The sequence below is a fragment of the Panthera tigris genome, chromosome X, assembly GCF_018350195.1.
Source record: "Panthera tigris isolate Pti1 chromosome X, P.tigris_Pti1_mat1.1, whole genome shotgun sequence".
Classification (NCBI taxonomy): Eukaryota; Metazoa; Chordata; class Mammalia; order Carnivora; family Felidae; genus Panthera; species Panthera tigris.
In genome coordinates, this window is record NC_056677.1 from 38,048,519 (window position 1) to 38,063,735 (window position 15,217).

A 15,217-nucleotide genomic window follows, 5' to 3' on the forward strand; every position below is an offset into this window, starting at 1 on the left:
GATGCAGGGCTCAAACTCATCAACTGCGAGATCACGACCTGAGCCGAAGTTGGACGCTTAGCCAAATGAGCCACCCAGGCGCCCCTGCGGATGGCCAATTTTGATACCTATTCAGCTTCTCATTTTTTGGCAGTCTCTGTGAGAGTCCCTTGCTCTCTGGTCAGAAGCACCTTGAGCAGAGCCCAGGGCTTTAGATTCCTCAGGAGTGTGTCAATCGCTCAGAGGAAACAAACCCCTCTCACTAGGCTTGGGATGAGAAGGTAGCACCCCTCTCCTTCCTCCTTGGGGTGCATTGGACTCAGAGCATGGCAGCTCTCTGGAGAGATCTCTTCATTAATCTACCCCATTCACAAAAGGCCTCCCCACTCTTTTTATACCCTCAAAACTGATGAGGAGTTTTAACGGAGAAGAAACTGTTTTTTACGGCTTTCACATTTCCCATTTTTGTCGATCTCAGGATTTACCTTGGTAACTGATAATTGACATGACTGGGCAATTGCAGTATCGTGTGGTAAGTGTAGGACACAAGGTCTATGCATGTGGCATTGGGAGAACAAAGAAAAGGACTATCTGGCCCAAATGGAGGATCGATGGTCCAGAAGATTCCTGGAAAAGGTAACTCCTGATGTGATTCTTCCTGTGTTTTTTTTTTATTTTAATTTTTTATCATTTGTTTATTTGTTTATTTATTTATTGAGAGCATGCATGAGTGGGGGGAGGGGCAGAGAGAGGGAGAGAGAGGATCCCAAGTGGGCTCTGCGTTGACAGCAAGGAGCCCGATGCGGGGCTGGAACTCACAAACCGTGAGATCATGACCTGAGCTGAAGTCGGACATTTAACCGACCGAGCCACCCAGGCACCCGTTCCTTTTTTTTTTTTTTTAAACCATTTATTTTTAAAAATTGATTTATTTCAGAAAAAGAGAGTGCACGTGCCCGAGTGGGAGAGGGGCAGAGGTGGGGGAGAGAATCCCAAGCAGGCTTCGCGCTGTCAGCACAGAGCAGAACTCGGGGCTTGATCTCATGACTCTGGGATCATGAACTGAGCCCAAATCAAGAGTCGGATGCTCAATCAGCTGAGCCACCCAGACGCCCCTGGTTCTTCTTTTTTAAAAATTCGGTAAACCTTTGTGCCCCGGTTACATTGAGATCTAACTGATATGCAGCACAGTGTAAGTTTAAAATGTACATCACAATGATGGAACATATATACTGTGAAATGATTACTACAATAAGGTTCATCAACATCATCATCTCATATAGATACCATTTTCTAAAGAAGGGAATGACAATGGTCACGTATGGATTTAAAATATACTGTGACAAGAACTGACCTCGGGAGTTGAGACACACGAATATTTTGAAATGATGATATCTTATTCAAAAAGTAGTTTGAATAGGATTTAATGGACTCTGAAACTGTACTTTTAAATTAATGAGTGTGCCTAGTAAAAAGCTTTGCACTGATAAGGAATATGAAACAGTCAACTGAAATATTATAATTATCTTAATAGTTAAAGCATCTTATTAATATGCCAATTACTTTGACAGGTTTTTTGGGGGGGGTATGAAAGGAAGGAGTTCTCTTAGCATCCTTATAATATCATTATGGATCATTTACCAAGTGTTCACCTACACATCGCCCATGATGGGTCACGCAGTCAAAATGCATGCATCATCTAGGCCTCGAGGAAATTTTGACCAAATACATTAAACCCACAGTTATGTGCCTAATACTGGATCTTGATTTGATCGGTCAAAACCTCGAAAGTCACCACCCCCCAAAAGAAGACAACAGACATCTGGTCAATCAACTTTATTTTAGATTGCCTAAATGTGTGCTGACCTCTGTATCCAGACACAATGGAGGGTACAAAGGGAAGAAAAGACAAGATTCCTATCCTCCAAGAAATTAACATCATCCGAAGACGCATTGCATGAGACAGTAAGACTTAAGGATACATAACGAGTAGCACTGCGTAGCGCGTAACAACTCAGTACAGAGCAAACCCACACAAAGGAACGCCATCAGTGACCATGGCAGGGAGTGGAAGAGGGTGATCAGGGCACACATACTGAGGGGTGGGAAAGGCAACGGACCTGTGTTCTAGCCCCCCAGGTATCAGTGGCTTATTGTAGACCTGGGGCAATTCATTCAGCTCTGCCCCTCCTGGCCTTGGTTTGATCACCACTATAATAGAAGGTGAAGCCTGGGTGGTCTCTAAGGCCCAGCGATAACATTATGGGATTCTAAGGACAAAGGCAGAGAACTTGGACGAAGAGGACGTTATATGTAAGAGACGAGCACAAAGCCACAGAGGTGGGGAAAAAACTAGCTTTCTTGTGCATGGGCAAGGTGCATTGTGGGACAGCGAGGACCTCAAAGAGCCTGTTTAGCTACTGTAAAGATTCTGGGGGTGGTAAAGCGGGACATGGGCAAGACAGAGCGCGAAGCCAGGTATGGGGGACCACACGTAGGGGCCAAACGGAAGAAGACATACTGTGTGTGCTGCGGTCAGAAGTCTGACTTGTCTTCGTGCTCCCCACCTCATTCTCCAGTCTACACGTCTTCTTGGAACTTTATTGCAACCCCTTCCCCAAACCCACACACCCGACGGAGTAAAGGGAAAGTGTGGTTACAGACGCCCCCTCCTTAGAACCGCACAAGTAGACCCCTCTTGTGGGCCAGGAAGCCGAGAGCGGTTGCCGAAAGGATGGTGGTCAGTCCAAGCAGCCTCAGCAGGCCTGGCACAGAGGGCAAATGTCTCTCCAAGAAGGTCGCGGTAGTGGGCTGCGCGGGGACATCCTGGATTCGGAGAACATACGCTGTCAGTACGGGGCTTACGCGCTTTGCTCCAGAAATATTTCCTCCAGCTCTCTGAACATGACCCACTCTTGCCAACCGCTGGGCCGTTAAATATAAAGTGCCCGCTGCTCATGACACGCATCCCCCATTCTCCGCTAGGCCCTTTACTTGGCTAATGCGGAGTCATGCTTCCAGTCTTAGTTCACAGGCTCCTGGGGGAGCCTTTCCTGTGTCCCCAGGCCAAGATGGCCCCTTGTTTTCACACTCCTGGCGTGTCTGGTTCATGAGCCTTGTGCCTTCTGGTTATCACCTGTTCTCCCCACATGTTGTCGCCCCGTGGACGCAGTGGTAGGCCCTTAACATGGTGGCCGCGGCAGAGTAGCTACAAAGGCACTATTTGTTGAGGGGAATGAATCCGCGGTCCATTCAGCCCCCAGTCCCATCTCTGACAGAGGCACTAAGACAGTGATGGGCACTGGCAGAGCTTTACTTTTCACCTTGATCAAGGAGTAACTCTGACCCTTTTGACCCTTGTCCTCTGCAATGCATTTCGCTCTATAGGAAAAGTTCCTGAGGTTTTATTAGAAAAGTAATAGGGCGTATACTGCAAATGCTGTTTTTAATCTAAATCTGCTCCGTTTCATTCCGCTGCATCCCTTGGACTGTAGACAGGGGATGCTGACATATCTTCCTTTCGTTTCCTACCCCTTGTTGGGAATCACCAGGTTAGAGATATATTCAGCAGGCAATCATTGAATTCTTAATATGTCCTAGAACTCTCTGGCCAAAAAAAAAAAATCGTGTTTTTTTTCCCCCTGATAATCTGCAATGGATGTGGCAGCTACAAATTTATCGATTTCTTTTACATCTCTCTCACCTCTGCCCTCACTCGTGGTTATCTATCTGTCTATTTATTTATTTATTTATTTATTTTTCCTGAGAAACAGTAAGTGATTTTATTTTATTTACCTATTTATTTGTATTAATTTTTTATTTTTTTATTATTTATGTATTTTTTTAAATATGAAATTCATTGTCAAATTGGTTTCCATTTTTTTTCTGAAAAACCGGAGGTTTTATTTTATTTTGATTTTTTTAATTTTTTAATTTTTTTTAATATGAAATTTATTGTCCAATTGGTCTCCATCATGGTTATCTTTTTAAGCATGCATGGGTTGAATCACTTAGGGAAAGGCGTGGGACTATATACAAGTGGTTCTTTCTGCAAATAATTGTTTTTAGAGAAAGGAGATTTAAATTCATGAAATAAAATGCAACCTACCACTGACTCTGGTTCTGCCTGCCAGATTTCATCCTCTGGGATCTTCCCCATGGCATGCAGGATCTGAAAAGAAAGAGTTATTTTCGCGAATAGTAAAAGTGACACCATCTTCCTGCGAATCTGCTCTTTGAAGGACTAACTGGGGGCGCCAGGGTGGCTCAGTCGGCTAATCGTCCAACTCTGGCTCAGGTCATGATTCTACGGTTTGTGAGTTCAAGCGCCCATGTCTGGCTCTGTGCTGATAGCGTGGAGCCTGCTTCGGATTCTGTGTCTCCCTCTCTCTCTACCCCTCCCCCCACTCGTGCTCTGTCTCTCTCTCTCTCTCTCTCAAAAATAAATAAACAGAAAAAAAAATTTTAAATAAAAAATACAGGACTAACTGAACGTCTCTTGGGATATCCATCAAAACACCAGGGTAAAAGCCAATGTGGTCCATTCAACCTTTAAAAGGCTCTAAAAGGTCTTTCATCTAGAACATAAGAGGCTCCAACTGTTAGGCTCACCAGAAATTTTAGTAGTTTTGAACATGAGATCATAGGGGTTGTCAGGAAATATATAAATGAATTCTGAGTCATAATAAAAATGTGTTTGGTTTTATATTAGACCTAGGTTATCTTTTAAGTATATCCATAGTGATCTTTTGCCCCATAGGGTCTTTTTACTTTGGGTTCCATGACAGATATTTTCATTATTGCTTCTGGATTAAGATGTTCATTGTTCCTGAGAATACTGTTAAAATGGTGTTTCATGGGGCGCCTGGGTGGCTCAGTCGGTTAAGTGCCGGACTTCCCCTCAGGTCATGATCTCACGGTTCGTGGGTTCGAGCCCCGCGTCGGGCTCTGTGCTGGCAGCTCAGAGCCTGGAGCCTGCTTCAGATTCTGTGTCTCCCTCTCTCTCTGCCCCTCCCCCGCTCGCCCTCTGTCTCTCTGTCTCTCAAAAGTAAATAAACATTAAAAAAATTTTTAAAAGCGGTGTTTCATGGATCTTCAGGTGGAGGTTACTGGGGAGTTGGCCTCCAGGATCTCAGACATCTTCGACCTGTTTGTCAGACTCCTGCATTGCCTCCTTCCCCACAGCCCGTGACCCCGAGGCCTTACCTCTCTGGCTGCTCTCTCCCCGGCCTCCACAGCCCCCTCCATGTAGCCACTCCAGTGGGTGGCCGTCTCGGTGCCTGCAAAATAAATCCTGCCCACGGGCTGTCGTAGAACCCTTGAAACAAAAGCAAAGAGGTAAAAGTGGTCAGTCTCAGAGAGTCAGAGAAGAGCCTGCCCGCAAAGACTGAGTGTGGTCGGTTTCCTCCGATACTAAACATCAGGAGCACACTGGCAATTCTGGAATAAGGTTCACAGCTTCCTCTAGCTATCGCATGGTCCTTGTTACAGACAAGGAATGCAAGCTGAAGTCCCCTCCTGCACCAAGAGCTTACAGGTAAAGGGACTGACATCAGGGGAGTATGTATTTACTTCACCTACGTGGAACTTGGGACTATTTGAGCCAAGTCATGTATAGCTCCGTTCATGGCTCACCAGCTGTAAGCAAGGTGATACATGTCCCGGTTCCCTACCTGGCTATTCCAGCAATGAACTTGGCAAATCACTTCCTCTCGCCGAGCTCTTGGATTCCCCATCTCTTAGTGAGCACGGTCCAATGAGTTCTAAAAAGTTTTCTACTGGTGACCGGTAACAAATCTGTGGGTCTGACGACGGCTACAAGACTACCGCTCACTGAGCGCCTCCCTCTACCAGTGTTAAGAGTTTTACTGCATTCTAATTGGATCAATCCTCATCACAGCCCTATGAGGTCGGTGTTGTTATCATCCCCATTTTGCAGATGAGACTATGGAGGTACAGAGACTGTGTGTCATTGGGAAACACTGTCAAGACCCCCCCGCCTGCCCTGGCAAGAATGAAGGATTTATTCCCAGCTACTGGCCGGGGGGCGGGGGTGGGGGGGGGGTGCTTCCAGAACATGCCTTCTGATGTCAATCCTCTTTGGAGACTGCTGAAGAAAACTGTCTCATCTCAAGGTCATGCCTTCTCCCAGAAGCAGAAGCACTCAATGATCAATCATCATGGGGTGGTAAAGACCTAACCCCCTTGCTCCAACTTGGAACAACTCTCACGGGCCATCCTACCTCCAGAGCTCCCTAGGGGATCAGCTGAGGCCTTCACGAGACTACATCATGGTCCAACTTCTCCCTCTTCCTACTCTTGGTTCTTTCCTCTCACTTCCACAAGCGTCGACACCAAGGGCTCTCTCTCATACGTAGCTCATGTGCTACCTGTGCTTCAGAGTCTGCTTCCGGGGGAGTCTAACCAGCCACAAAGTCCTTCGCTCTAGGTAATGGCTAGTAAGTGGCAGAGCTGGTATTTGAACCCAGGCCATTTGACTCCAGCACCCACAGTCTTAGCCACCTGGTTATACTTCTTCCCTCTACTGAATTACTTGATCCTTTTCAAGAACTCCACGGCATAGCTACTGTTATCATTGTCCCCTTTTTCACATGAAGAAACAGGCCTGAAGAAATGTGCCAAGAGCCACACTGCTAGAAAATAGCAGAGCCAGGATTTGAACTAGGTCTCCCAGAGGTCCAGGTCTCTGTTTTTTATCCTCTATGCTTTGTCTCGTGTATCATCGTCACTAGTTAGGAAGGAGTGCCCATACGCTATACAATGGGACAAAAGTGTGTTAGAACTTAGCTTCTAAGAGGGATGGTTTGTTGCTACCCTGACAAAAACACCATATGGGGAGCACTGTTATGATGTCATTATTCATCCTATCTTAAGTTTCCTTTTTTTTTTTTTTTACAATTTTTTTAATATTTATTTTTGAGAGAGAGAGAGATAGAGAGAGAGAGAGAGAGCCCAGGTGGGGGAGGGGCAAAGAGAGAGGCAGACACAAAATCCGAAGCAGGTTCCAGGCTCTGAGCTGTCAGCCCAGGGCCCGACACGGGGCTCAAACCCACGAACCGTGAGATCACGACCTGAGCCAAAACCAAGAGTCGGATGCTTAACCAACTGAGCCACCCAGGCTCCCCATCAGGTTTCCATTATATCAAGTAAAGGATGTGGATGTCCAGAGCGAACAACCAAACTCTTATCTTGGTCAACCCTGTATACCACCAAGACTTTTATCAGCCAAAAAATGGGCATGCTTCAATTAGTGGGGTTTTCTTTCATTGGCCCTTACTGTTGCCAAGTAGGAAGTAGAAGACAAGATACTGTAGAATATTAAATACTGACTATAGTGCATGGAATAATCTGGAATGATCCATAGCCAGCATGGTCTGGAGAGCCTAAGGGTATTCAGGAAGGGCTCCCTGCCAGAGAAGGTAAATTTGCTTTCTCCAAGTTCATTAAACAATGTCGCTTTCACCACATGTTGGCTTTTTTCAGCTTGAGGGAACTAACCCCCAAATTGGAAACCCCAGGATGGAAGGCCTGGCCAAATCCTAGAGTGAAATATTAGAGGAGAGAAGAAAGGCTTAGAGAACTAGTCAGGCTAATACGTTGCCACGTAAAAATGTAAAAACCAAGAATTAAGGTCAAACAGAGAGATAGTTTTTCTCTACTTGCCATGTGCAAATCTTCGCTTGTGGGGGGGGGGGGGGGGGGAAGTCCAACAGCTGGAGAAGAAACGTCCCTGCCTTTTTTACCGCAGGTGAGTGAGCAGATGGTATCTATTCACAAAAAAGGATATTTCCACGTATATTCCTCATGGCTTGCTGGAGTAAAATATTTCTTTATGTGTTTCACTGCTTCATCACTACCATTAGTTTTTCTGTCTACCCGGAAGTAAAACTCCTTAAGAACTATGGGTTCTTGGGGCGCCTGGGTGGCTCAGTCGGTTATGCGTCCGACTTCGGCTCAGGTCACGATCTCGCGGCTCGTGAGTTCGAGCCCCACGTCAGGCTCTGTGCTGACAGCTCAGAGCCCGGAGCCTGCTTTGGATTCTGTGCCTCCCTCTCTCTCTGCTCTTGCCCTGCTCACACTCTGTCTCTCAAAAAGTGAATAAACATTAACAAATATTTAATTAAAATATTTGTTAAAAAATATGTATAAAAATAAATATGTATAAAAATAAAAATAAAAATGTTAAAAAATAAATAATAAGTAAAATATGTGTTCTTTACTAAAGCACTGTCAATACTGCCCCCTGTCTTCATCTGGAAGCAGGATCTTTTCCGTGTACTTCCAGAGTCATGAAGATAACCCTCTCTGCAGTATCTCAAATGTCATAAACCTGAAGGGTCAAAGGAAGATATACTGAGCCTTAGTTTCTACCTTACGAATTGCAGCTAGCGATATGAAGGCTGACACACGTCCTTGGGAAGAAATAAAGATGAAAAAAGGGCATTATCATGTCACCACCAATGCCCGACACGATGGGGTCTACATTGCTTCTGTCACGTGGCCAGGGTCACGCCAGTGTGGGTGAATCTCCTTTTCACTCCCCACCATCCCAATGCCAGAGAGACATTTTCTTGCAACACCTTATGGGATTGAGCATAAAACTTGTCAGCCCGTGGTCAGAGATCTAATCGAATCACGAAACCAAAACCAAAAGTGATGCTCTGATCGGCCGTTCTTTGTTGAAAGGGTAAGTTTTGTATTCTTGATCGTGTTCTATGAGGCAAAGGATCCTATTTGCTTTTCTGATTCTCTATTCCCTTTCCAATGTCACCCAGAGCCCAGTCATGCAGAACTCTCCCCAGACAACCCATAAACTTGAAGGACTCCAAGTGTTTGCTCATAATGGTCATCTGCCCAGGATGCGTTCTCCAATATCTTTCCCCGCCTTCTATACTCCTCAGGTGGTATGTGTATTATGAAGCCTTCTTAGATTTCTCTCGGTCAGGCAAGCCGATCCCTCCCTGGGTCCCCCATGGTATCTGTAAGCCCATCTGTTAGAGGACCTACCACAATGTCTGCTGTCCTCTCTTCTCTCAATCCCCACCACAGCCCCCAACGCTGTCAGCTCCTTCACGGCAGGGAGGAATTTTCTCAGTATCGAAGTTTCTAGCACGGTGTTTGGCAAATGGTTGGCACTTAGCCAATAAATCCCGAATGAAGCGATTACTATGGACGTATTCTATACTTAGCAAATCCAAAAATTGGGCAGGTCGGGGTCCTTGATAATAAACTTCAAAGCAATTCTGACTTGAGGATTGCTTTTATTAATGCTGTACCCATGCGGGCAGGTCTACGGTTCCACTTAAGGAGATCTTACTGAGCTCTAAAGTCAGTATAAAGATAATTCTTCTGACAATACAAGTGAGCCCTCTGACTCTCTGAATTCCTGTTCTTATGTGGCAACCTTCGTTGGTTACATTGATTGGGCCCGCTCCTTCAGAGGGACTCAGAGGGCAAGGCACCAGCATGATGGAGAATTAGAATGACTTCACTCATGAGATTCACAAGATGCAAAGGAAACTGGGGATTTCTTGCTCCTTCTTGTCTTTTGTAAGAATTTACCAAAAAAGAAAAAAAAAGGGAGAAAAGCCATCGGAACCCATTTAGAGTCTGGATTCAGACTCACGGAATTTCAGTGACAGCTTAGCGCGCTTTTGCTCTACCTTCCATATTGAGTCATGATCCCAGGGGGGAAGTAGGTGGTGTAACAGCCCCCGGAGTATTGCTCCTCGCACCAGTTCTTCTCTTCGTAGTGGACGGGCTGCAAGACGGAAGGACAAAAGCTTAGAGGAGACCCAGAGGAAGCCAGCTAGGCTGGAATAAATCAAACACAGTCTGGTAGGCTTCCTACTGAAGAACCAATATCGATCTGAAATAGAGCCTTCTTAGCCCGATAACGTTAGAGACATATCTTCGGGAAGCTAAGTGTCCTTGCTAATAAACTCTGAAGAAATTCTGACCCAAGAAAAGTTCTCTCACTTGGTGGATGCATGTGTCAGGAACCGTTCGTCAACTGCAACTGTCTTGTTCCATTTTTAAATTGGTCTTACCTTTTATTTTGTTTTGTTTTATGTATGTATTTATGAATATATTTTTTTATTTTTAATTTTTTTAATGTGTATTTTTGATAGAGAGAGAGACACACACACACACACACACAGCGCGAGAGGAGGAGGGGCAGAAAGAGAGGGAGACACAGAATCCAAAGCAGGCTCTGGGCTCTGAGCTGTCAGCACAGAGCCCGACGTGGGGCTCGAACTCATGAACTGTGAGAGCATGACCTAAGCTGAAGTTGGAGGCTTAACCAACTGAGCCACCCAGGTGCCCTTATTTTTCTTTTAGACAGAGAGAGAGAGAGCAGGTGTGAGTGGGGTAGACAGGCAGAGAGAGGAGGAGAGAGAGAGAGAGAGGGAGGGAGAAAGAGAGAAAATCCCAAGCAGGCTCCGCACTGTCAACGCAGAGCCCGATGTAGAACTCGAACCCACAAAAGTGTAAGATCATGACCTGAGCCAAAATCGAGTCAGATGCTTAACTGACTGAGCCACCCAGGCACCCCATGACTGGTGTTTTCTGTTTAAAAATGCTGTTCAAGATGGGAATGTAAGCTGGTGCAGCCACTCTGGAAAACAGTATGGAGGTTCCTTAAAAAATTAAAAATAGAACTACCCTGTGACCCAGCAATTGCACTACTAGGTATTTATCCAAGGGATACAAGTGTGCTGTTTCGAAGGGACACATGCACCCTAATGTTTATAACAGCGCTGTCGACAATAGCCAAAGTGTGGAAAGAGTCCAAATGACCATCGATGGATGAATGGATAAAGAAGATGTGGTATAAATATACAATGGAGTATTACTCGGCAATCCAAAAGAATGAAATCTTGCCATTTGCAACTACGTGGATGGAACTGGAGGGTATTATGCTGAGTGAAATTAGTCAGAGAAAGACAAAAATCATATGACTTCACTCATATGAGGGCTTTAAAAGACAAAACAGATGAACATAAGGGAAGGGAAATAAAAATAATATAAAAACAGGGAGGGGGACAAAGCATAAGAGACTCATAAATATGGAGAACAGACAGAGGGTTACTGGAGGGGTTGTGGGAGGGGGGATGGGCTAAATGGGTAAGGGACACTAAGAAATCTACTCCTGAAATCATTGTTGCACTATATGTTAACTAATTTGGATGTAAATTAAAAAAAATAAAATTTAAAAAAATAAATTAATTAAAATGCTGTTCAAGAGGGGCGCCCAGGTGGTTCAGCAAGTTAAAAAAATTTTTTCTTAATCTTTATTTATTTTTGAGAGAGAGACAGAGTGTGAGCAGGGGAGGAACTGAGGGGAGGGAGAATCAGAAGCAGGCTCCAGGCCCTGAGCTGTCAGCACAGAGCCTGATGTGGGGCCCGGACTCACGAACCGTGAGATCATGACCTGAGCCGAAGTCAGACGCTTAACCGATTGAGCCATGCAGGCACCCCATACCAGCGAGTTAAGCATCTGACTTTTGATTTTGACTCAGGTCATGATCTCATGGTCCATGAGTTCGAGCCCCACGTTGGGCTCTGTGCTGACAGCTTAGAGCCTGAAGCCTGCTTCGGATTCTGTCTCCCTCCCCCCGCTTGTGCTCTGTCTCTCTCTCTCAAGGATAAATAAACATTACAAAAAAAAAAAAAGAATGAACAAAAATGATAAACTGAAAAGCCAGAGCAGCCTGACTAGGAGGAAGCGAGCCACGGTGAAGTTGAGCAAGATAAGTGTGAAAGTAATAAGATTAAGCCATGTAGCTGCTCAACTAGGTCACGGTGTGCATTGGGGAGATTTGGATTTAAGAGGCTTAGCACGTTAAACATTCTTAGCCCCCTCATTAGATTTTTCTCACGCTCTAACTGCTCATATGTACATGGGTCCCCATTGTCTTCAAATGTTTCATGGATAACTGGATTTAATAATCGCTTTCAAAAGGTGATTTTAATCCATGTTCGAACGTTAAAGAGCCAGCAGTCCGGTGAATGTAACAAGAACATCAATTCATTGCTTTAAAGACGGAGCAGGGAGGTGGTTACGGCTACTGGTTAAGGGCACACTGGGTCCTCTGACTGTCACCAAATGCCCCTACCACACTGCCTCTCTGTCCCGCCCCATCCTGCCTTTATCCACCTGGGTCGGTGGGGGGTTACTGCTGGTTTATCTTGAAGAAAATCAAGAGCCAGGAAGAGCTCTGAACTCAGGGTCAAGTGTAGCATCACCGGATACGCAACAGCGCTGCAGGGTTCTTGAGCTGCCAAGGGCACAGCCGGGACCCATCTTCTCTGGGACAACTTGGAAGCTGACGAGCCCCGTGCAGACCTTCCGAGAAGATTTCCAAGAAAACACGGGCTCTAGAACCCTACTTGCGTGAGCCCCTCCCCAGTAGTCCCTTGAGGACACAGCCAGATCTCTCTCTCGGGAAAGAGATGAAACACAGCCTTACTTGCAAAGCTTCTTGGGAGCCGAGAACTTTTGCATAAAGCTCACAGAGTTTCTTCATCCTATGGAAGGGGTGGGGGGGAGAAAAAGACAAAAGTGAAAACGAAGAACAAAAGAAAGTAAAAGACCCTGTGAGCTGTTGCTTCCACTAATCATTTCATTTTAGTCTTTCCAAATAAGGCACTTTGTTCTTTAAAAAAAAATTTTTTTTGATGTTTATTTTATTTTTGAAAGAGAGAGAGAGAGAGACAGAGTGGGAACAGGGAGGGGCAGAGGGAGAGAGAGACACAGAATCCGAAGCAGGCTCCAGGCTCCGAACTGTCAGCACAGAGCCCGATGCGGGGCTTGAACCCACGAACCGTGAGATCATGACCTGAGCCGAAGTCGGACGCTTTAACTGACTGAGCCACCCAGATGCCCCAACAAGGCATTTTGTATCTATTCCAAATGTCTTAAATCTATGAGGTCACAAATAGTATTAAGGGAGACAAAGTGATACATGGCCTGCATTGCAGGGGGCACCCGGCAATTTGTTTATTCATTCAAGAAAACACTGTGTACTTCAGTGTCTGACGTCAACTGAGGTCATGAACTCACTGTTCGTGAGTTCAAGCCCTGCGTCGGGCTCTGCACTGACAGGGTACAACCTGCTTTGGATCCTCTGTCTCCTTGTCTCTCTGGCCCTCCCCCACTGTCTCTCTCAAAAATAAATAAACATTTTTTAAAAAAGGAGAAAACAGTGTGTACCTCTGAAGTCGGTCAGTCTGCTAAGTGCTAAAGATTCTGGAGGGATCTGGACATGATCCCCCTTCCTGTCAGCCTCCGTCCCCCAACCAGGCAATGGCCAGAGCGGAAAGAGGAAACAGCCAGAAAAGCTTTGCATGCTGCTTCTGCAGAACACTTAAATACTAGGAGATTTTGAGCAGGTTCCTTAAGCTCTCTGAGCTTTAGTTTTATCAAGAAACTGGCATGATTGTTTCCATTCCTGGTGTAAAACCGTGTGGCCCTCAGACCACCACCATCATCAGCAGGAGCATCACCCTGGGAACTTAGAAATGCGAATTCTCGGGGCGCCTGGGTGGCGCAGTCGGTTAAGCGTCCGACTTCAGCCAGGTCACGATCTCGCGGTCCGTGAGTTCGAGCCCCGCGTCGGGCTCTGGGCTGATGGCTCGGAGCCTGGAGCCTGTTTCCGATTCTGTGTCTCCCTCTCTCTCTGCCCCTCCCCCGTTCATGCTCTATCTCTCTCTGTCCCAAAAATAAATAAAAAATGTTAATAAAAAAAAAAAAAAAAAAAAAAAAAAAAAAAAAAGAAATGCGAATTCTCAGGCCCCACCCCAGACCTGCTGGTTCAGAAACAACAGTGGCAGAGCTGGGTTTTCCCAAGCCTTCCAGGAGATTCTCAAGTTTGAGGACCACTGATGTGAAGCACATAAAGGTCCCCGCCCAGTAACTGGGACATAACAGGTGTTCAATAAATGGTGGCTCTTAAGGTTGATTTTATTTTTGAGAGAGAGACAGAGACACAGCCCGCGTGTGGGAGGGGCAGAGAGACAGGGAGACACAGAAAAGAAGGCGGCTCCAGGTCTGAGCTGTCAGCATGGAGCCCGACGTGGGGCTCAAGCTCACGAACCGTGAGCTCATGACCAGAGCCAAAGTCAGACGCTTAACCGACCTGAGCCACCCAGGCGCCCCAATAAATGGTAGCTCTTAAGAAATTTAGTTTCATGGGGGAATTGGACATTAGCCAACAGTTAGCATTAGTCAGTTAAGGAATGATATTATAGTTATTTCAAGTCTGATTTTTATAGAACGCTGAAGGGAATCTTACAAATGATTTAGAGTCAGGCAATGACTTTCAAAAGTAGCATGACAACCTACGAGAAAGACAGATTATTCAGTATGATGGTACTGGGACAAAGAGCTACCCACGATTGAAACCAAGTTCAAGTCCCCTGCGACTTCTTACACCAAAATATATTTAGGAGGACGAAAGAGCTTCAACATAATAGATGAAAATGAAAAAGTAATTGGAAAATGAGCGATTTTTATGATAATCTTGGAATAGAAAAATCGTTTCTGGGGCACCTAGGTGGCTCAGTTGGTTAAGTGCCTGACTCTTGATTTTGGCTCAGGTCATGATCTCATGGTTTGTGAGTTCGAGCCCCACATCGGGCTTTACGCTGTCAATCCGTGCTTCGGATTCTCTCACTGCCCCTCCCCCAGGCACCCTCTCTTCCTCTCTCAAAATAAATAAACATTTTTAAAAGAAGTTTTTTCTAGGGGCACCTGGGTGGCTCAGTTGGTTGAGCATCTGACTTTGGCTCAGGTCATGATCTCACGGTTCAGGAGTTCAAGCCCCAGGTCGGGTTCTGTGCTGACGGCTCAGAGCCTGGAGCCTGCTTTGGATTCTGTCTCCGTCTCTGTGCCCCTCCCCCGTTCGCGCTCTGTCTCTCTATCGCTCTCAAAAGCAAACATTAAAAATTTTTAAAAAATCTTTTCAATGTATACAAGACCATTCGGAAGCAATGATTTTAAGCATTGATAAATTGAACTTCATAGGAAGTTAAAATTTTATTATAGCATCAAACAAATAAACCATAAACATGGTCAAAAGATAAACTGGGAAAAGAGTTGTTGGAGGCACTGTTCCAGGCACTGGAGATCCAGCAGTGAACGGGCCAGATGAAACCTCCTACCTTCTTGGATCTTAATATTCCAGTGGCAATTTTTTTTTAGGTGCGTGGCCCC

The 15,217-nt window shown here is 45.5% G+C and overlaps 1 protein-coding gene across 1 annotated transcript in view; it reads right to left on the reverse strand.

Moving 5' to 3' along the window:
- Positions 1 to 1,800: 1,800 nt before the first annotated feature.
- The window catches only part of MAOB (monoamine oxidase B), a 70,015-nt gene continuing 56,598 nt past the window's right edge, over positions 1,801 to 15,217 (reverse strand). The window contains exons 10-14 of the mRNA XM_042975057.1: positions 12,474 to 12,531; positions 9,663 to 9,760; positions 5,185 to 5,296; positions 4,088 to 4,150; positions 1,801 to 2,805 (exon numbers count right to left, since the gene is read on the reverse strand). Of these exons, the coding sequence (XP_042830991.1) occupies positions 2,653 to 2,805; positions 4,088 to 4,150; positions 5,185 to 5,296; positions 9,663 to 9,760; positions 12,474 to 12,531 (484 nt within the window). The 3' untranslated portion in view covers positions 1,801 to 2,652. The remainder of the gene's footprint in view (positions 2,806 to 4,087; positions 4,151 to 5,184; positions 5,297 to 9,662; positions 9,761 to 12,473; positions 12,532 to 15,217) is intronic.